This window comes from Rhinoraja longicauda, chromosome 17 (genome assembly GCF_053455715.1).
Source record: "Rhinoraja longicauda isolate Sanriku21f chromosome 17, sRhiLon1.1, whole genome shotgun sequence".
Taxonomy (NCBI): domain Eukaryota; kingdom Metazoa; phylum Chordata; class Chondrichthyes; order Rajiformes; family Arhynchobatidae; genus Rhinoraja; species Rhinoraja longicauda.
Genome location: NC_135969.1, coordinates 36,927,516 through 36,951,032, shown reverse-complemented (window position 1 = coordinate 36,951,032; position 23,517 = coordinate 36,927,516). Strand labels below are relative to the sequence as shown.

At 44.4% G+C, this 23,517-nt stretch overlaps 1 protein-coding gene across 3 annotated transcripts in view; it reads right to left on the bottom strand.

Annotated features, from left to right (window-relative positions):
- LOC144601928 (FERM domain-containing protein 4B-like) overlaps window positions 1–23,517 on the bottom strand; it is a 272,807-nt gene that overhangs the window by 56,318 nt on the left and 192,972 nt on the right. For all 3 annotated transcript variants that reach the window (XM_078414519.1, XM_078414517.1, XM_078414518.1), the window contains exons 8-10: window positions 3,301–3,384; window positions 2,205–2,270; window positions 1,430–1,487 (exon numbers count right to left, since the gene is read on the bottom strand). In XM_078414519.1, the coding sequence (XP_078270645.1) occupies window positions 1,430–1,487; window positions 2,205–2,270; window positions 3,301–3,384 (208 nt within the window). The remainder of the gene's footprint in view (window positions 1–1,429; window positions 1,488–2,204; window positions 2,271–3,300; window positions 3,385–23,517) is intronic.

Sequence of the window (23,517 nt, the reverse complement as noted above, 5' to 3'; positions counted from 1 at the left end):
CTAAAGGACCACACAGGCTTTTCAGTAGAGTGTGATGAATTATCATCTAAAGGTGGAGCCACATTTGTAATTACTTCACCTACAATGTTCTTTTAGATTACAATGGAGCACTCAATAAGCTGTCTTTCAACACTCTTATAAAGCCAATAAAATAGCAAATATTTCAGTTTACTTCTGCACTTGACCTTTCGTTATTCAGAATGATTAAAAAAAAAACAGATTTGGTTTCTCAATTCTATCACTTTCTATTCCCATAATTATTACACCAGTTGAAGTTCGCATTCATTGCAGCCTTGACATTAATTACCCTCCACCATCATTGCTGTTTGAGATGGAGTACTCCTACCTGCCACACACTGCCAAATGTTGGTGAGAACAAATAATAGCCATGTGGCAAAATCAATTTGGAAACAGATTAGGTAATAACATTTCAAGGTGTCGTAATGTTCTATTTCTCAGTTTTGAACACAGAAGAACTGCTGCAGTCAGCTGTAATCTCAATTAAATCTTTCATTTTGGTATTTCCAAGGCTTTATGTTTGGGATGGCAAGGAACATGGTAGAGCTGCTGCTTTACAGCGTCAGAGACCCAGGTTCGATCCTGACCTCGGGTGCTGTCTGTGCGGAGTTTGGACACTCTCCATGTGACCACATGCATTCCCTCCCACATTCCAAAGATGTGCAGGTTTGTAGGTTAATTTTCTTCTGTAAATTGTCATATCATATCATATCATATCAATACAGCCGGAAACAGGCCTTTTCGGCCCACCAAGTCCGTGCCGCCCAGTGATCCCCGTACATTAACACTATCCTACACCCACTAGGGACAATTTTTACATTTTACCCAGCCAATTAACCTACATACCTGTACGTCTTTGGAGTGTGGGAGGAAACCGAAGATCTCGGAGAAAACTCACGCAGGTCACGGGGAGAACGTACAAACTCCTTACAGTGCAGCGCCCGTAGTCAGGATCGAACCTGAGTCTCCGGCGCTGCATTCGCTGTAAAGCAGCAGCTCTACCGCTGGCCTGCAGGATAGAACTCGTGTATGGGGTGATCGCCGGTCAGCGCGGTCTCGGTGGGCCAAAGGGTCTGTATCTCCAAACTAAAATCCTGAAATAATCTGCAGATGGTGGAATCTTGATGACAATGCAAAGTGCTGGATGAACTCAGCACGTCAGGCAGCAACTGTGGAGGGAAGAGACGGATGCGGTATTGGGTCAGATACCCTCTGCATGCTTACTTGCCCAAGGCATGAAAGAGCAGTGCACTCAGTGATGGAGCCCAGTTTACTGTTTTGAGGAAAAAGTAAACCACAGGATTCTTACAGAACGAAGCAAGAGGTAGAAGTGTCTTCATTTAAAACAAAATCATCTGCTCTTTGACAAATAGTGCTAAAAGCATGCACGGTGAAGCAGATAATAACTGACCTTTACTCCGTAGTAATGAATACCATAAGTAGGAAGAGCTTCCACCACGGTCATATAACTGGAAAAAAAACATTAATAGTTAAACTAAACGTAAATCAGCTAAAGTAAATCAGCAAATCAATAAGTGACATTTTGTTCATTAAATGAGCTAGACACAAAAACAAGTTACAAATGCCTTCATACAAGTACCTGAAGAAAGCTTTACATCGGAATTTGAATGAAGATACCACATTTTAATTATCTGCTTAATCTGTTGCTTCTGGACTTTTAATAAAAACCAGACGTGAACACCATGGTAACCATCTTCCACTGAAAGTGCACTAAAAAAATGCACGGCCCGACATTAATTATCTTTATTGTTGGTAACAAGCATTAAAATATATTTTTGTTGCTTGGTTTAAAAAAAAAAAATCACATCTCTAAAATTAGATTGTTGGAGTAGCAAGAACTAAGGAACCACAAAACTCAGCCAGAGTCTCGTCTGATTACAAGCTTGGCTCCAATATTGTCCAAATGAACTGAAAAAAGTAATGAACACTGCCCAGCCCATCACAAGCTCTGACCACCCCACCATCGAAGGGATTTTCCTGGAATCACTGCCTCAAAAAGGCAGCCGGTATTATCTTGCCTGATGGGAGAGGGGAGAAGAGAGCGGCCATGGTGTGAGTCATTCTATTTGCAGATCTTTGGTGCTTACCCCCGTTAAGTTAATAACTCCTCGCTCTACATGAGCTGTAGACACACAGGTCAAAACGAGCAATGGATATGTGCTTACTTGACAATCGCCTGTCCTCTGCTGAGTCCTTTCAGTTTTTTATAATGGTCAATCACTCGGTCTTCACTGCAAGAACAAACACAACATTTTAGTCCAGACAAAAGAGAAACTTCCAGTCAAGCCAGTATATGTTCAGCCGTGGGGCCACACATCATGTGTGATTTGCATTATGTGTTAATTTAATAAAAACGGTTCATCTATTCTGCTCAATAAGCAAACGGCTACCATGCAGAAAATTCTGTCCGGCCCAATGTCGTTTTAACTTAACGGGATATGTTGGCATCCTTCAGTCACTTGATTCCTAAACAAATTTACTGAGCTCACACAAGTCTCGTTCATATTCAATAAATAATCTGGCAGGAGATATTTCTCAGTAATCATTTAAACTGTAATAATGCCAAAGAAATCAAAGGATGAGATGAATTTATTTGACACCCCTCATGAACAGAGGACTTAACAAAAATGTTATATTCCCAATTTAGTAAATTTAATCGTTAGTCATTTATGATTTAATTTAAAAGGTGATTTGGAAATGGAAATTACGATTATGGTTCAGCTCCACCACCGATTTTCCGGCACCCTTGGTTCCAGAGCCTTTCTGGATTATCCGTTTTGCCCGACCGACAGAGGTCACGGCCTCCGAGAGGAGTCCAACGTTACCGGAATGTTCCTCCTCAGCCGCCGAGGAGTTGAGATACCGGCTCGCAAATCTGGCCTCGGAAGTAGGCTAAGGGAAACGGATCTGCCGGGCCGGAGTTCCAGAGCCCCGGAAGCAGGGAGCAAATTCCACCCGCCGATTGGCCGCGGAACTCGGCTTAGGGAATGGACCAGCTGGCTTCAGCCTGGAGAAGGGTCTCGACCCGAAACGTCACCTAGTCCTTTTCTCCAGAGGTGCTGCCTGACCCGCTGAGTTACTCCAGCATTTTGTGTCTATCTTCCACGATCAACACGATGCAGAATTAAACTTGGACTTGGAAATGTCATCTTTGTTAATTCTATACATGAATGGATGCATTTGCTGTGTTTTATGCATCCGAGAGGTCTTGAGTTTCCCCTTCAGTTGTGTCTTGTCCCGCGATAGTTTTAACCGACTCACCAATATGCAAGAGATGGGTGCTCCTGCAAAGCTCGGGTAGGAAGGGCAGGGAGCTTCTTCAGTTCTTCCCTCGCGGTCTCAGAGCTGAAAGTAGAGTAAAAGGTAAGAGTTTTGCATTTTGGAAAAAGACTAGGCTCGTATTCACTGGAGTTTAGAAGGATGAGAGGGATCTTATAGAGACCTATAAAATTATAAATGGACTGGACAAGTTAGATGCAGGAAAAATGTTCCCAATGTTGGGGGAAGTCCAGAACCAGGGGCCACAGTCTAAGAATAAAGGGGAGGCCATTTAAAACTGAGGTGAGGAGAAACCTTTTCACCCAGGGAGTTGTGAATTTGTGGAATTCTCTGCCACAGAAGGCAGTGGAGGCCAATTCACTGGATGAATTTAAAAGAGAGTTAGATAGAGCTTTAAGGGCTAGTGGAATCAAGGGATATGGGGAGAAGGCAGGCATGGGTTACAGATTGTAGATGATCAGCCATGAACACAATGAATGGCAGTGCTGGCTCGAAGGGCCAAATGGCCTCCTCCTGCACCTATTTTCTATGTTTCTATGTTTCATTATTAGAGTTGGATGAGAGTCACTCCTCTTGCAATTAACCCACAGCAAGAATCCATGCTCAGGAAGATCTGGGGCTCAAAACAAATTTCAATCACCAAAATACGCATCTTTAACTCAAATGTGAAACAGGTGATGCCGTGTGGATCAGAGACATGGAAAACAACAAAACACACAACAAACAGGCTGCAAACATTCGTGTTATATTTGTGCAGTTACTTTGTTCCCTTCCAAGTACTCACATATCCGAGTGGCGTGTAGATTCTTTGAAACTCCCGGAATGGTGAAAAGCCGAGCAACATTGTCATTTCAGCAAAGTAAATAGTCGCACGGGCTTGCCTGTTAACTCCACCCACCAACTCAAACAGCAGCAGCTGACTGCTCTCAATACAATGCGTTGTAAGATCTACAGTGTCACACAGCACCTCACTGCAGAGTCACCTTTGTTGCGTGGGTGTTGCTGGGAATTAATGCCTCATGAAATACACCCACATTCATTGGGCAAAATATTGGACATTTCAAACTGTGTCGGAAGGAACTGCAGATGCTGGTTTAAACCGAAGACGGACACAAAAAGCTGGAGTAACTCAGCGGGACAGGCAGCATCTCTGGAGAGAAGGAATGGGTGACGTTTCGGGTTGAGTGGGTCATATCCCGCTGAGTTACTCCAGCATTTTGCGACTATCTTAAGTTTAAAACTGTGTGGCCCTTGGATTAATGCATGTTCCACACACAGACCATACGTAATCCTAATTCAGTAGTTCAATGATACTTCATTGTCACATGTACCTATGTACAGTGAAATTATTTTTTTTGTACACAGTTCAGTGATAACCCTACTATACATGAGGCACAATCATACCAAGTGTAAGAGTGTAAGATAGTAGACCACACTGGGTCAATACACAAGAGACGCCATGTTTTAGGCACCATCTTGTACCCTTCAAATATGAATAATTCCTCTTATGATACAAAAAAAATCATACCCATCCTTATATATCTGCAATCACCAATGAATATAATCTGATTTTGACTTATTTCAAAGAAAATTCCTCTCATTGATTTAATAAATGTATTTATTCTTTATTGGTGTTCAAATTAAGTGCAGAGAGAACGTACCAAAGGAAATGCCAATAAAATGGCTTCCATGTTTAAAACAGAACAATGCTCCATGGGCAAAAGAAAAATCCCCTCTCCCCCCCCCCCCCCCCCCCCCACCAACCTATCTCCCTCTCTCTGGCTTTACCTTTCACTCCTCCTCTCTTCTCATCTGGCACCCTTTGTCTCCATTTCACCTCTAGCCTTTGTTACTTACTCCATCCATCTGCCACATCAAATACCCCTCACCTCACATAAGTTCACATGTTATGGGAGTTGAATTAGGCCATTCATCAAGTCCACTCTGCCATTCAATCATGGCTGATCTCTGCCTCCTAATCCCATTTTTCTGCCTTCTACCCATAACCGTTGACACCCGTTCTAATCATGAATTTGTCTATCTCTGCCTTAAAAATATCTGCTAACTTGGCCTCCACAGCCATCTGTGGCAATGGGTTCCACAGATGAACCACCCTCTGACTAAAGAAGTTCCTCCTCACCACCTTTTTGAAAGAGTGCCCTTTAATTCTGAGGCTACGACCTCTGGTCCTAGACTCTCCCACCAGAGGGGACATTCTTTCCACATCCACTCTATCTGTGTCTTTCATTATTCTGTAAGTTTCAATGAGGTCCCCCCTCAACCTTCTAAACTCCAGCGAGTACAGGCCCAGTGCTGTCAAACGCTCATCATATGCTAACCCACTCATTCCTGGGATCATTCTTGTAAACCTCCTCTGGACCCTCTCCGGAGCCAGCACACCCTTCCTCAGATATGGGGCCCAAATGTATCACCTGTATCTACCTATTACTCGCCAGGCTTTGCCCCATCCCAAAGATAGACACAAAGTGCTGGAGTAACTCAGCGGGCCAGGCAGCATCTCGGGAGGAAAAGGAATAGGTGACATTTCGGGTCAGGACCCTTATCCCACCCCCTTCTCTTTCCCAGCTTCATCCCCCTACTCCATCAGTTCGAAGAAGGGTACCCACCCGAAATATCGTCTGTCCATTTCCTCCACGGATGTTGCCTGACCCACTGAGATCCTCCAACACGTTGTATTTTGCTCAAAATTACTTTCTCTCCAATTGGGCCAAGTTAATCTTAACGAAGAAAGCAATGAATATGGGATAGATTTCAAATGAAATGACAAAATGGTCTAAGCGTACAGATTATTCACACCTTTATGGAGGAAAGATGTGTTATGCCACGTTGTTTATCTTTCTCTCTGCTGACTGGACTGTAGGCATTCCCAAGTTTAGATTTCAATCTCAGTTTTACACCAACTAGACTATTTGCAATAGTTTGAGTTTTTTAACTCCTGGATGTTACTGGCTTAAAAAAGATCTAACAAGGACGGGAGCCACAAAAAGCTGGAGTAATTCAGCGGGACAGGTTGCATCTCTGGAGAAAAGGAATAGGTGACGTTTCGGGTCGAGACCCTTCTTCAAACCAGGATGGTGTTTGGTTTTTAAACCAATTAAACGGAAGTTCATGTTAACAGGTCATTTCTGATCTCAGTTTATGAGTTTCTGATCTTTAAAGGAAACAACCCGATGAGTCTTTTACAATCTAGCGGGAGAGTTAAGTACAGTAAATGACGTCAAAGATTAAAGTACAGGAATAGATCGATCGGTGAAGCACAAATGTACATCTTATACAAGGATATTCTTGAAAAATATTAATTTAGGGTTGGATAGTCTCCAATGGTAGGCTGATCCAGAAGATTAAGATGCACGGGATTAACAGTAACTTGGTCGTGTGGATTCAGAACAGGCTTACTGATAGAAGGCAAAGGGTGGTGGTGGAAACACATTATTCAACGATGCGCAGAGCAAGTTTCCAGAGGGCGGTGGGTGCCTGGATCGAGCTTCCGGGGGTGGTGGTGGAGGCAGTTACAATAATAGTGGAATTTAAGAGACTTTTGGATCGGTACGTGGGTAGGCTTGGAATGGAGAGATATGGTTCAGAAACAGGGAAATAATAATTGGTGTTGGCATCATGTTCAGCATAGACACTGTGGGCTGAAGAGCCAGTTCCTGTGCTTGACTTGGCTTGAATGGTGCAAAGAAAATGAATGTCAGAGACATTGCTAACAGTAATTTATAAACTCAAAGCTTTAACAGAATAAGAACGTGAAAGAGGACTATTTGGTGCAAATGAAATGAGACAGACAGACAGACAGACAGACAGACAGACAGACAGACAGACACACACATACACACACACACACACAGAGTACACACACAGAGTACACAATACTACATCTTTAAAATAATGATGTGCCATCAAACCATCAACAGAAATATAACCCATACCAGTATCGTGTATCCATTCTAGAGATTCCATTACACTATTTGGTATCAATCTCTAATTAAACCAGTGGTTGTGGAGGTTCAGAATACATCTTGTGAATGAAGCTCGCATAAACTGATTAAGTTGGGAACATAAGGAACATGGATTACACAGCACAATTGTTTCTTTGGAAACGGCCATCTGATTTAAGGTCTCAAATCTCAACTCGAAATACTCCTTTTCTCCAAAGATGTTGCCTAACCCACTGAGTTACTCCAGCATTTTGTGTCTATTTAAGGTCTCAGATATTCGTTGGCTCCTAAACCCTTGATTAGATAGACCGTTTGCCGAAGTTCTACTGCAAACCCATCACTGCTGCAAGTGTCATCCTATCCTGCAGTCTTTCAAAGTTTTAGGCACACAAAACTATTTTCAATGCTTACTGCCAACTATCGATATTTCCCAATTTTACATACATATATTTTGAACTGCAGGTACTGTCACAATGTTAAAACAACATTTGGACAGGTGGGTGGATCGGGTAGGTTTAGAGGGGCATGGGCCAAAGTCAGGCAGGTGGGACTAGTGTAGTTGGGACATGTTGGTTGGTGTGGGCAAGTTGGGCTGAAGGGCCTGTTTCCACACTCTATGACTATAACTGTTATCCTCAATTAACTGGATAATCAGGTTGAACACAGTTATCTAAGAATTAAATTACAACAGCATCAGTAACTAATATCAGACACAAAGTCAGAGGCTGACGGCTGCTTTAGATACTCAAATCAATGAATCGCATGAAGCGTGGTAGGGAGGAACTACAGATGCAGGTTTACATCAAGGATAGACACACAATGCTGGAGTAACTCAGCAGGACAAGCAGCATTTCTGGAGGGAAGGAATGGGTGACAGTTCAGGCAGGTCTTACAAATAACAACTTTGGTAAGACATTTGGATAGGTACATGGATAGGAAAGGTTTAGAAGGATATGGACCAAATGCGAGGAAATGGGACCAGCCTAGATGGGGCATCTTGTTCAGCATGGGCGAGTTGGGCTGAGGGGCTTTTTTCCGTGATGTATGAATGACTCTAATCATAGATCAATGCATTAGAATGGGCCATTGAGTAATCAGGAAACGCAGGCCGCCAAATATCATCAAAGTTTATTTAATGTCTTTATGCTCAAGCACCAGGTCAAGCATGAAGGAGATGAGTCTGTCTCGATTGAGAAAACCCGATGGTGACTGGATTAAATGCTGTTCTTTCCAATGCAAGCACAAGCACAAATCACTGAGTAATGAGGAAGTTAAATGAAAAGAATTAACAATCGAACTTATGCGCTACAGGAAACCTTCATCAACAGGTGCCAAGCTTGTTACTGTCGAAGTGAATGGAGAAGAGGGGAAATAGTGAGTCACTTAGTTTTAGCTTCAGAGATACACCGTGGAAACTGACCCTTTGGCCCACCAAGCCCACACACCCACCAGCGATCCCTGAACATTAACACTATCCTACACACACTAGGGACAATTTTACATTTATACCAAGACAATTAACCTACAAACCTGCACGTCTTTGGAGTGTGGGAGGAAACCGAAGATCGTGGAGAAAATCCAAGCAGTCACGGGGAGAACGTACAAACTCCGTACAGACAGCACCCGCAGCCAGGTTCCAACCCGGGTGTCTGGCGCTGTAAGCACTGTAAGGCAGCAACTCAACCACTACGCCATCGTACTGCCCTAGTGCATCAAACACATTGCCCTTATTCTGCACGACCTAATAATCACAATGTTTTTAATTTTTTTAATAAAGTATTTTGATGGCAATTTTGTGCAATGATATCATTGCATTGTGCACCTGTGTTTTGTCAGGGAAGGGGAGAATTATTAACAGAACTAGGCAGTATCAAAAGCCACAAAGTTTAAATGCTTTATACTGTAATCACTTTATAGTTTGATGGCAGCAGCAGATAAACAGGCTCAAACCTCCTCAATTTGCCAAAAGGACAGTAATAACACAACACCGAGCACCAGCGTGACAACATGTCCTTGCAATCTGCTTCGCACTTTCCTGGCAATCAGCTGCTATCTTCCATCCAGAAATTCACACTGTCGCAAGCCCTCTGAAACATGTCACCCTGAGAACTTCAAATAACCAGAAACTAAACCTTTCAGGGAGCTGATATTAAATGCAAGCATGCGCGTTCATCAACAATCATTTTTGAAACCATCTTCTACCTGAATTAAAGTTCACTTTAACGATTGGTTATATAATATAAGGAATTGCATGGATTCAAGTTATATGATAGTACTTTATCCGAAGAAAAGATAAGGGCTCAGCGGTTGGAGTTGGTGCCTTACAGCGCCAGAGACCCGGGTTCGATCCTGACGGCGGGTGCTGTCTGTATGGAGTTTGTACCTTCTCCCTTTGACGGCGTGGGTTTTCTCCGAGTGTCCCTGTTTCCTCACACACTCCAAAGACATACAGGGTTGTAGGTTAATTGGCTTCAGTAAAATTGCACTTTGTCCCCAGTTTAGAGGATAGTGATCGCTGGTTGGTGCGGATTCGGTGGACTAAAGGGCCTGTTTCCGTGCCGTATCTCCAAAGTCTAAATGCATTTCACTGGAAACGCTCGTACCAACAAAGTCATTGCCATGGAGGCAAAGGTCAAGAGAAATTTTGAAAGGTCACGGCGGCACGGTAGCGCAGCGGTAGAGTTGCTGCTTTACAGCGAATGCAGCGAATGCAACGCCGGAGACTCAGGTTCGATCCTGACTACGGGTGCTGCACTGTAAGGAGTTTGTACGTTCTCCCCGTGACCTGCGTGGGTTTTCTCCGAGATCTTCGGTTTCCTCCCACACTCCAAAGACGTACAGGTATGTAGGTTAATTGGCTGGGTAAATGTAAAAATTGTCCCTAGTGTAGGATAGTGTTAATGTACGGGGATCGCTGGGCGGCACGGACTTGGAGGGCCGAAAAGGCCTGTTTCCGGCTGTATATATATGATACGATAAAAAAATCAGACTCTTTACTTAATAGTTGTTCTGCTGTTATTTTAGTTGACTATCAGTGCACAGAACACACACGGGAAATAAGACCATCTTGTTCTCCCACCTCCAATTCTCCCACTTTCGAAGAAGAAAGATGTGCTTAAAGAGTGGAATGTTGTTAGTCTGTAGAAGTTTTTTTATTCACAAAATGCTGGAGTAACTCAGCAGGTCAGGCAGCATCTCAGGAGAGAAGGAATGGGTTTCCTTGAGGAGAAATCGCAGTGGAGCAACAAGTAGTATAAGAAAATAACTGCAGATGCTGGTACAAATCGAAGGTATTTATTCACAAAATGCTGGAGTAACTCAGCAGGTCAGGCAGCATCTCGGGGGAGAAGGAATTCCTTCTCTCCCGAGATGCTGCCTGACCTGCTGAGTTACTCCAGCATTTTGTGAATAAATACCTTCGATTTGTACCAGCATCTGCAGTTATTTTCTTATATTAGTATGAAGAAGGGTCTCGACCCAAAACTTCACCCATTCCTTCTCTCCAGAGATGCAGCCTGTCCCACTGAGTTACTCCAGCATTTTGTGTCTATCTTCGGTGCACAGCATTATCTGCAGTTCCTTCCTACACATTATTTATAGGTTTGTTATATATCTATTCTAGGGTGTAATTTTCACACGTTGCAAGTGACAGCAAGAATATTTAATTTACATTGCAAAAATTAACATGCCACCATTTTAATGTAAATTTAAAATGAAAATGAATCTACACACGAACCCTTTCATTTATTTCAATGGAGACCACTTTCATACTGGTTTCCCTTGTCTGCAGAGGTACATACCCAGAATTGCATTGCAAAGGTCTTCTGCTGTCAGTGACAGGAGCCCTATCTCCTTTTCCATCCCTGTGCTGCAAAATATTGCTGTTTGTTAAATACAATGTTATCACCCTGTCACACACCTCGCAAGTTTAAGCAAGGATTCTACGCACTCTCTCCTCCCCCCCACCCGTTCTTCCTGCGGTGATTCATCAAGAAAAGGTGGTGAGAGACTCGGAAGGAAGCCTGTAGGTTGAGGTGCCCTTGAGTGCTTATCCTTGTTGTTTCAGGTGACAGACATGGTGTGTTTTAAAGGTGGCACGAAGAAGCAGCCTAGGTGGGTTGCTGCAGTGAATCGTGCTGATGGTACACAATAGTGGATACGTCTTTAGTGTAGGAAGGAACTGCAGATGCTGGTTTATACCAAAGATAGGCACAAAATGCTGGAGTAACTCAGCGGGACAGTCAGCATCTCTGGATGGAAGGAATGGGTGACCTATTGGGGTAGGCCATTTAGAATTGAGATGAGGAAAAACTTTTTCAGTCAGAGAGTTGTGAATCTGTGGAATTCTCTGCCTCAGAAGGCAGTGGAGGCCAATTCTCTGAATGCATTCAAGAGAGAGCTAGATAGAGCTCTTAAGGATAGCGGAGTCAGGGGGTATGGGGAGAAGGCAGGAATGGGGTACTGATTGAGAATGGTCAGCCATGATCACATTGAATGGCGGTGCTGGCTCGAAGGGCCGAATGGCCTCCACCTATTGTCTATTGTCTATCAGGCCCTCTTTGGTGTTTAGTACAGCTTGGTTTAGAGATGAAGCACGGAAACAGGCCCTTCGGCCCACACCGAACAGCGATCACCCCGTACACTAGCACTATCCTACACGCTAGGGACAATTTACAATTTTTACCGATGCCAATTAACCTACAAACCTGTACGTCTTTGGAATTTCGGAGGAAACCGGAGCAGCCGGAGAATAACCACGCGGTTACAGGGAGAACATGCAAACTCCATACAGATAGCGCCCGTAGTCAGGATCGAACCCTGGTCTCTGGCAAAGTAAGGCAGCAACTTTACTGCTGCCACTTATTGAAAACCACCAGGATGTTTCTCTTTGGGGGAATCGAGGAACTGCAATGAACGTCGGGGGAGGATGGGGACAGTCTCTGCAACATATAACAAATCGGCACTTTTGCCTATGATGCCAATTTAAACCGCACATCTTACGGACTTTGTAACTTCTCCCCCCAACCGCGTTGGTTTTCTCTAAGATCTTTGGTTTTCTCTCACGCACCAAAGACGCACAGATTTGTGGGTGACTTGGCTCGGTATAAATGTAAAAATTGTCCCTCGAGTGCGTAGAATAGTGTTAATGTGCGGGGATCGCTGGGGACTCGGTGGGTTGAAGGGCCTGCTTCCGCGCTGTATCTCTAAACTAAACAGAAAAATCTGCCTACATGTGGTCTCCATCCCTCAATTGCCTGCCTGCCTGTCTCTATCTCTGTCTAAATGCCTCTTAAATGTTGCGATCGTATCTGCTTTCACCACTTCCCCAGAGGCACATTCCAGGCACCTACCACCCTGTAAAAAAAACCCAACTTGCCTTGTAAATCTCCTTTAAACTTTTCCCCCTCTCACTTTAAAGTTTTTCTTGGACATGATCTGGTGTGAACATTGCTTACCATCCCATTACATTATACAGGAGGAGCAAGCTGGAAGCTCAAAATAAATCCAAGCTCAAAAGGGATAAATAAATTCTTTACAGACCACACTGAAAGGATGCACACAGTTTTTTTAAAGTATCAATGGAAGCGGGTCGTATCCAAATAATGTCGCCAGCAGTTTAGAAAAATCTAAACCGTGGAACCACATTTATCAGAGAATAATTACCACTGGTTTATACATGAACATTATTCAAACAAAAACCAAGATTATTTCATGTATCCTACATCAGGGAATGGTTTACATTATGAGACACCACTTCTAAACTAGGTCAAATTCAGAATTCCCCAAGTGAGTTGGGACTGCTGTTGTCTCTGCTGGAAATAGGTCTCTTTGCAGACATTTGCTCTTTGGTATGCGTGTTCTTTTTGAAGAAGGTTTAGAGTATTTTTGGGCAGCATGTTATAGGAAAGATGTGGTCAAGTTGGAAAGGGTGCAGAGAAGATTTACGAGGATGTTGCCAGGACTTGAGGGCCTGAGTTACAGGGAGAGGTTCAGACTTACTTACTGACTTACTGCCTCAGTATTCCAGTCACCACGCCAATCTTTTTTAAAATTGCTTATTTTTATTGCTCTTATTGTTGGACTGTGGGTAATCTTTCATTTCACTGCACATTTATGTGTATGTGACAAATAAAATGACTATTGACTATTAACTAAGCTAGGACTCTATTCCTTGGAGCACAGGAGGATGAGGGGTGATCTTGTAGAGGTGTACGAAATCATGAGGGAAATATATTGGGTAAACGCACAGTGTCTCTTGCCCAGAGTAGGGGAATCGAGATCCAGAGGACATAGGTTTAAGATGAGGGGGGAAAGATTTAACAGGAACCTGATGGGTAACTTTTTTTTACACAGGGGTTGGTGGGTGCATGGAACGAGGTGCTGGAGGAAGTAGTTGAGGCAGGTCTTTGCGCAATATTTAAGAAACATTTAGACAGGTAGATAGATAGGATAGGTTTAGAGGGATATGGGCCAAACGCAAGCAGGTGGGGCTAGTGTAGATGGGACATGTTTGTCTGCGTGGGCAACTCTGACATATTTTCTTTGCTGCAATGCATCCTATGTTGGTGTCTTTATAGAAACAGAAAATAGGTGCAGGAGGAGGCCATTCGGCCCTTCGAGCCAGCACCGCCATTCATTGTGATCATGGCTGATCGTCCACAATCAGTAACCTTTGCCCAACTTCTCCCCTTTTCATATAACATATAACATATAACAACTACAGCATGGAAACAGGCCTGTCCGGCCCTACCAGTCCACGCCGACCATTCTCCCTGACCTAGTCTCATCTACCTGCACTCAGACCATAACCCTCCAATCCCCTCCTATCCATATACCTATCCAATTTACTCTTAAATAATAAAATCGAGCCAGCCTCCACCACTTCCACCGGAAGCCAATTCCATACAGCCACAACCCTCTGAGTAAAGAAGTTCCCCCTCATGTTACCCCTAAACCTTTGTCCCTCAATTCTGAAGCTATGTCCCCTTGTTGGAATCTTCCCCACTCTCAAAGGGAAAAGCCTACCCACGTCAACTCTGTCCGTCCCTCTCAAAATTTTAAAAACCTCTATCAAGTCCCCCCTCAACCTTCTACGCTCCAAAGAATAAAGACCCAACCTGTTCAACCTCTCTCTGTAGCCTAAGTGCTGAAACCCAGGCAACATTCTAGTAAATCTCCTCTGTACCCTCTCCATTTTGTCGACATCCTTCCTATAATTTGGCGACCAGAACTGCACACCATACTCCAGATTCGGCCTCACCAATGCCCTGTACAATTTCAACATTACATCCCAACTTCTATACTCGATGCTCTGATTTATAAAGGCAAGCATACCAAACGCCTTCTTCACCACCCTATCCACACGAGATTCCACCTTCAGGGAACAATGCACAGTTATTCCCAGATCCCTCTGTTCCACTGCATTCCTCAATTCCCTACCATTTACCCTGTACGTCCTATTTTGATTTGTCCTACCAAAATGCAGCACCTCACACTTATCAGCATTAAACTCCATCTGCCATCTTTCAGCCCACCCTTCCAAAAGGCCCAAGTCTCTCTGTAGACTTTGAAAATCTACCTCACTATCAACTACTCCACCTATCTTAATCCCTTGATTCCACCAGCCCCCAGAGCTCTGTCTAACTCTCCCTTAAATTCATCCAGTGATTTGGCCTCCACTGCCCTCTGTGGCAGAGAATTCCACAAATTCACAACTCTCTGGGTGAAAAAGTTCCTTTTCACCTCAGTTTTAAATTTATGACACCATTCAATACGAAAAATGGTCCAGCAGGAGATTGGAGACAAATTAAAAGGGATAATATTCAAATGCATCCTCAGGTAGTGCTAGTCTTTCCTATATACACACAAATGTGTAGAAAGGAACTGCAGATGCTGGTTTACACAATGTGCTGGGGTAACTCAGCGGCTCAGGCAGCATCTCTGGAGAAAAAGGATGGGTGTCTATTCGGGACGGGACCCTTCCTCAGACTGAAAGTAGAGGGGAGGAAACTGGAGGTAAGAAAAGGCCAGAATATGTACACTACTGGCGGAGTTAAAAATAACCATGCTTTCTGGCCACAAAGGAGATAAGTAAAATGGTATATTTGTCATGATCATTGAATTGCTTTACTTGTGCAGCCCGTACCAAGCACCAGGGAAGAGAAATTGCAAGAAACAAGATTGAAGACCTGCTTTTTCAAAATGGTGTTTGCAATCCATTGTTCCAGTGGCATGGATCTGCCTTGAAGACATTAACAGCATGATATCCGACACACACTGGCCCTCAGGCAATGTTACAGCATTGCCGTTTAACGCAATGCCACACTCTAAGGTGTAGGAAGGAACTTCAGATGCTGGCTTACACTGAAAATGCTGGAGTAACTCAGTGGGTCAGACAGCACCCTTGGAAAAAAAGGAATAGGTGACGTTTCGGGTCGAGTCTGAAGAAGGGTCCCAACCCAAAACGTCGCCCAGTTCTTCTCTCCAGAGACGCTGCCTGTCCCGCTGAGTTACTCCAGAATTTTGTGTCTATTTCCACAATCAACAGGTTGCATGTTGCATCATCCACCAACATTTCCGTCACCTACAACGGGACCCCGCCATTGGCCATATCTTCCCATCCCCTCCCCTCTCTGCGTTCCGCAGAGACCGTTCCCTCCGTAACTCCCTGGTCCACTCGTCCCTTCCTACCCAAACCACGCCATCCCCGGCCACTTTCCCCTGCAACCGCACGAGATGCAACACCTGTCCCTTTACCTCCCCCCTCAACTCCATCCAAAGACCCAAACAGTCTTTCCAGGTGAGACAAAGGTTCACCTGCAACTCCTCCAACCTCATCTATTGCATCCGCTGCTCTAGATGTCAACTTATTTACATCGGCGAAACCAAGCGCAGGCTCGGCGATCGCTCCGCTGAACACCTGCGCTCGGTCCGCATTGACCAAACTGATCTCCCGGTGGCCGAGCACTTCAACTCCCCCTCCCATTCCCAGTCTGACCTTTCTGTCATGGGCCTCCTCCAGTGCCATAGTGAGGCCCACCGGAAATTGGAGGAACAGCACCTCATATTTCGCCTGGGCAGTTTGCAGCCCAGTGGTAAGAACATCGACTTCTGCAACTTTAGATAGTTCCTCTGTCCCTCCCTTCCCCTCCTCCTTCCCAGATCTTCCTCTATCTTCCTGTCTCCACCTATATCCTTCCTTTGTCCCGCCCCCGACATCAGTCTGAAGAAGGGTCTCGACCCGAAACGTCACCCATTCCTGCTCTCCCGAGATACTGCCTGACCTGTTGAGTTACTCCAGCATTTTGTGAATAAATAAAATTGCATTGAACAAACCTGCAATCAAATGATGGGGATAGTGGGCAACAAATGCCATCAAGTTAACATTTACTCTTCCACTCTCCAGAAGCGAGAGATGACTTGAATTTGAGTTTAGTTTATTGTCGCATGGTCCCAATGAAAAGCTTTTGTTGCGTGCTAACCAGTAGGTGGAAAGACTATACATGATAAAGGGAATAATGTAAATAACGTTTTGCACACGACAAAGTCCAGTAAAGTCTGATCAAAGATAGTCCGAGGGTCTCCAGTGAGGTAGATAAAATGTGAGGAAGACTTCACACCTTAAGGGTGGAAGGGCAGCACAGTGGCCGTTGGGCCTCACAGCGCCAGAGACCCCAGTTCAATCCTGACCCTGGGTGCTGTCTGTGTGGAGCTTGCACGTTCTCCCTGTTACCGCGTGGGTTTCCTTCTTGTGTTCCGGTTTCCTCCCCCCAAGTCCCAAAGACGTGTGGGTTTGTTGGTTAATTGGCCTTCTGTGAGTCGCACCCAGTGTGTAGGGAGTGGATGCGTAAATGGGATAACATAGAATTATTGTGAACGGGTGATCGAGCTTCAGAAGATAGAGACACAAAATGCTGGACTAACTCAGCGGAGAAAAAGAACGGGTACCTTCTTCAGACTCAATCGATTGATCGATGTTCGGCATGGACTCGGTAGGCTGAAAAGCCTGTTGTATCTTCCATGCTGGATCTTATAATCCATCAATGAAAATCTGGATCTACAATGTCTGGAAAATGTTGAAGCTTGTCCCATAGCTTCATTCTCTGTCTGTCTATATTCTTAGTGGAGCTAAACTGTGAAAAGCAGTGTATCAGATTGGCATGGGGGGGGGGGGGGGGGTCACATTCTGATACATGATCTCAGGCTGAACCACAATGTAAATGTGCCTTAAGGTCTTTTTGTGCATCACTTTGCAATCAGTTGTACACTGCATTTCTTTGTGGTTTAGCAAAGATGAAGGACAGGGGAGGGTGACATAAAGGACTTATTGAGGAATTTAATTGAATTCAATTTTATACATTTGCAATTTATTAAAATGAAAATATGGAATTCTATTCTGTCATCCTATTGTAATATAATTTGAGCTCATTTTCAATGTAACGCCTTCAAAGCCAGGGGACTGAATTTGTTGAATATTAACTCCATTTCAGAAATATTTCCTTCCACGCCCCTCATTTGGTGAAGCACAGCAGATGTCAGTGAATGCAGCAGAGAAGTGGTAACCTCAAAAGACCAGTCTGAAGAAGGGTCTCGACCTGAAACGTCACCTATTCCTTCTCTCCAGAGTTGCTGCCTGACTCGCTGAGTTCTTCCAGCGTTTTGTGTCCGTTGAAGAAATGGTGAAGTTGGCCCATGGTGTACTTGCCTTCATTGGTCAGGCATTGAGCATAAGAGTCGGGGAGTCATGTTGCAGTTTTATAAAAATTTGGTGGGGCCTCATTTGGAGAATTGAGTGCAGTTCTCGTTTCCCCATTACAGGATGTATGTGGAGGTTTTGAAAGAGACAAGAAAGCTGCCTGGATTAGAGGGTATTGGTTATATGGAGAGGTTGGACGAACTTGAAATTGTTTCAGGGACATTTTAATTCCAGATTCAGGGACAGTGTCTTCCCAGCTATGAACCATCCTGTCACCAACTAGAGAGCGGTCCTAAACTACCGCTCAACTAGAGAGCAGTCATTAACTTCATTAATGACCCTCGGACTATCTTTAATCGGACCTTTTCTAGGCTTTATCTTGCATTAAACGTTATTCCCTTTATCCTGTAATGGTACACTGTGGACAGCTTGATTGTAATCATGTATAGTCGTTTTGCTGACTGGATAACACTCAACAAAAAAGCTTTTCACTGTACCTCGCTCGGTACACTTGACAATAAGCTAAACTAGTGACCAAGGTGGGCACTTGGGTGGTTTAGCAGACAAATATTAGTATTATCTTTACAATTCCAAGTCATCTGGGCATACATTACCCCCCTTTTTTTCCCCCGGCTGCAGACAAAGTCTCCATGCAGACTTTCCAAGAAAGATCGAAAGAAGCCTTGTGCTAGTTATTTGCAATGGTCAATCGGATAGTATTAGATTCCACACAGTGCAAACATAAAAAGCACAAACCAAAATGGATGAATACACATAAGATGCAAGGATTTGTACAAAGGACCACAGCACAATCTCTTTCTTCGAGGGCAGAAAGGGCATTCTTTATTGTGACAAGAGCATTCTATATTGTGTTGTTCGACACAAAGTGCTGGAGTGCTGGGTGGCACAGCGGTAGAGTTGTTGCCTTACAGTGCCAGACACCCAGGTTCCATCCTGACCACGGGGGCTGTCTGTACATAGTTTGTGCGTTCTCTCCGAGACCGTATGGGTTTTCCCCGGGAGCTCTCCGGCTTCGTCCCACACTCCAAAAACATACAAGTTTGTAGGTTAATTGGCTTAAGTTTAAAAAAAACTGTCAATTTTCCCTTGTGTGTAAGATAGTGCTAGTGTACGGGGATCGCTGGTCAGTGCAGAATCGGTGGGCTGAAGGGCCTGTTTCTGCACTGTATGTCTAAACTGCTGCCTCGAAAGGCCGAATGGACTACCCCTGCACCTATTGCCTATTGTCTAAATGAAAACTCTAAATTCAATGGGTCAGGAAGCATCTCTGGAGAAAAAGAATACATGACGTTTCGGATCGGAACTCTTCTTCGGACTTTCCTTTCTTTGTTTTGCCAACTAATGCAGACACTGCCATTTTTCTCTCTCTCATCACTCCTGCACTGTCATGTGTGGGGACCACAATAGGAAAGTCTAATTGGGATTCCTGACTGATTAGTGTGGATCAATAGCACTCTAGTGCTGGCTTAGGTGAGAGGATGAGACACCCAAGTCATGACGACACTGAATTATTGGCTGGAAGAGGGGCCTGCTTCAATGCTGTGTCTCCAATAATCGTACAGGAGTACATGCTGAGGGACACACTGAAGCTTGGTGCAGCCAACGGCAAGGCCCTGTGGGGGAGGACCACAGTCTAGGGTCCTTCCGCTGCTGGACATGGGGGGCAGGGTGTGGAGGAGAGAGACGCCCCTCCAAATAAGGGATACTGGGTAAATGTCTGTAAATGTAAGTAAATGTCTAAGTGAATGCCTGTATCGAATGTAACCTCCGGAAATGTTGGATGGGCTTGTTAAAAAAGATGTTTTGTAAATGATATTTATTACTTCAATAAAATATTTTTTGATATAAAAAAAAAAAAAAATTAAATCGTGCAGGAGTACATGCTGAGGGACGCACTGAAGCTTGGTGCAGCCAACGCCAAGGCCCTGTGGGGGAGGACCACAGTCTAGGGTCCTTCCGCTGCTGGACACGGGGGGCAGGGTGTGGTGGAGACGCCCCTCCAAATAAGGGATACTGTGTAAATGTCTGTAAATTTGGAAGTGAATGCCTGTATCGAATGTGTAACCTCCGGTAATGTCGGATGGGGTTGTTAAAAAAGATGTTTTGTAAATATTTATTACTTGAATAAAGTATTTTTTGATATTAAAAAAATAAATAATCGTGTGGGGTACAATTGTGTGATTATGTATAAACAGTATTGAATGTATGTATAGCCTCCGAGAATGTGGGAAGAATTTTTTGTACTGTTTCTGTATTGTAGACAATAGACAATAGACAATAGACAATAGGTGCAGGAGTAGGCCATTCAGCCCTTCGAGCCAGCACCGCCATTCAATGCGATCATGGCTGATCACTATCAATCAGTACCCCGTTCCTGCTTTCTCCCCATACCCCCTCACTCCGCTATCCTTAAGAGCTCTATCCAGCTCTCTCTTGAAAGCATCCAACGAACTGGCCTCCACTGCCTTCTGAGGCAGAGAATTCCACACCTTCACCACCCTCTGACTGAAAAAGTTCTTCCTCATCTCCGTTCTAAATGGCCTACCCCTTATTCTCAAACTGTGGCCCCTTGTTCTGGACTCCCCCAACATTGGGAACATGTTATCTGCCTCTAATGTGTCCAATCCCCTAATTATCTTATATGTTTCAATAAGATCCCCCCTCATCCTTCTAAATTCCAGTGTATACAAGCCCAATCGCTCCAGCCTTTCAACATACGACAGTCCCGCCATTCCGGGAATTAATCTAGTGAACCTACGCTGCACGCCCTCCATAGCAAGAATATCCTTCCTCAAATTTGGAGACCAAAACTGCACACAGTACTCCAGGTGCGGTCTCACCAGGGCCCGGTACAACTGTAGAAGGACCTCTTTGCTCCTATACTCAACTCCTCTTGTTACGAAGGCCAACATTCCATTGGCTTTCTTCACTGCCTGCTGAACCTGCATGCTTCCTTTCATTGACTGATGCACTAGGACACCCAGATCTCGTTGAACTCCCCCTCCTCCTAACTTGACACCATTCAGATAATAATCTGCCTTTTAGAGGCAGATAACATGTTCCCAATGTTGGGGGAGTCCAGAACAAGGGGCCACAGTTTGAGAATAAGGGGTAGGCCATTTAGAACGGAGATGAGGAAGAACTTTTTCAGTCAGAGGGTGGTGAAGGTGTGGAATTCTCTGCCTCAGAAGGCAGTGGAGGCCAGTTCGTTGGATGCTTTCAAGAGAGAGCTGGATAGAGCTCTTAAGGATAGCGGAGTGAGGGGGTATGGGGAGAAGGCAGGAACGGGGTACTGATTGATAGTGATCAGCCATGATCGCATTGAATGGCGGTGCTGGCTCGAAGGGCTGAATGGCCTACTCCTGCACCTATTGTCTATTGTCTATTGTCTATTGTCTTTCTATTCTTACTTCCAAAGTGAATAACCTCACACTTATCTACATTAAACTGCATCTGCCATGTATCCGCCCACTCACACAACCTGTCCAGGTCACCCTGCAGCCTTATTGCATCTTCCTCACAATTCACACTACCCCCCAACTTAGTATCATCTGCAAATTTGCTAATGGTACTTTTAATCCCTTCGTCTAAGTCATTAATGTATATCGTAAATAGCTGGGGTCCCAGCACCGAACCTTGCGGTACCCCACTGGTCACTGCCTGCCATTCCGAAAGGGACCCATTTATCCCCACTCTTTGCTTTCTGTCTGTTAACCAATTTTCTATCCATGTCAGTACCCTACCCCCAATACCATGTGCCCTAATTTTGCCCACTAATCTCCTATGTGGGACCTTGTCGAAGGCTTTCTGAAAGTCGAGGTACACCACATCCACTGACTCTCCCTTGTCAATTTTCCTAGTTACATCCTCAAAAAATTCCAGTAGATTTGTCAAGCATGATTTCCCCTTCGTAAATCCATGCTGACTCGGAACGATCCCGTTACTGCTATCCAAATGCTCAGCAATTTCGTCTTTTATAATTGACTCCAGCATTTTCCCCACCACTGATGTCAGACTAACTGGTCTATAATTACCCGTTTTCTCTCTCCCTCCTTTCTTAAAAAGTGGGATAACATTTGCTATTCTCCAATCCACAGGAACTGATCCTGAATCTATAGAACATTGAAAAATGATCTCCAATGCTTCCACTATTTCTAGAGCCACCTCCTTAAGTACTCTGGGATGCAGACCATCAGGCCCTGGGGATTTATCAGCCTTCAGTCCCATCAGTCTACCCAAAACCATTTCCTGCCTAATGTGGATTTCCTTCAGTTCCTCCATCACCCTAGGTTCTCCAGCCCCTAGAACATTTGGGAGATTGTGTGTATCTTCCTCAGTGAAGACAGATCCAAAGTAACGGTTTAACTCGTCTGCCATTTCTTTGTTCCCCATAATAAATTCCCCTGCTTCTGTCTTCAAGGGACCCACATTTGCCTTGACTATTTTTTTCCTCTTCACGTACCTAAAAAAACTTTTGCTATCCTCCTTTATATTATTGGCTAGTTTACCCTCGTACCTCATCTTTTCTCCCCGTATTGCCTTTTTAGTTAACTTTTGTTGCTCTTTAAAAGAGTCCCAATCCTCTGTCTTCCCACTCTTCTTTGCTATGTTATACTTCCTCTCCTTAATTTTTATGCTGTCCCTGACTTCCCTTGTCAGCCACAGGTGTCTCTTACTCCCCTTAGAGTCTTTCCACCTCTTTGGAATAAATTGAGGTTGTACATAGATTTTGATTAAAAAGTCTTTCAAGGACAGTCTGAAATCAGATATCAGAGGATGGGTTGAAATTTAGAAATTAGAGGGGGAGTGGGTGGGGTGAACCGGAGGTGTATGAATAAAAAAATCAGGGCCGGCAGTTTATTGTTCTTTGTGCCACTGCAATTATGCTGAGTGGGAGAGGTGTGGAACAGCTCAGAAATGGGTATCCTTGAGACTCTGTGAACTATCAGCAGAAGCAGACATTAACAGTCAGGTCACACAGTCTCATGGTCTAGCATGTCCCTCACTCCATTAACAGGCTAGAGATCAAACCAGTCCAGTGAGGAGTACACTGGGCACGTCAGCAGCAGCACAAGTGTGATCCAAGCAACACAGCACCACACGCACCCCAAACAAACTCACAGCACGGTGGCGCAGCGGCAGAGTTGCAGCCAGAATTATTAATTGCAGATGATATTGGTCAACTTCATTTGCAAATGCAATGTTAAACATAGAAACATAGAAAATAGGTGCAGGAGGAGGTCATTTGGCCCTTCGAGCCAGCACCGCCATTCACTGTGATCATGGCTGATCATCCACAATCAGTAACCTGTGCCTGCCTTCTCCCCATATCCCTTGATTCCGCTAGCCCCTAGAGCTCTATCTAACTCTAACTAAGTTAATGTCCTTTAACCTATAATGTTAGGCTAATGGACATTAACTTAGGGGCTGACAAACGGCGACATGGTGGCTCAGCAGTAGATTTGCTGCCTTACAGCGCCAGAGACCCGGGTTCGATCCTGACTACGGTTACTGTCTGTA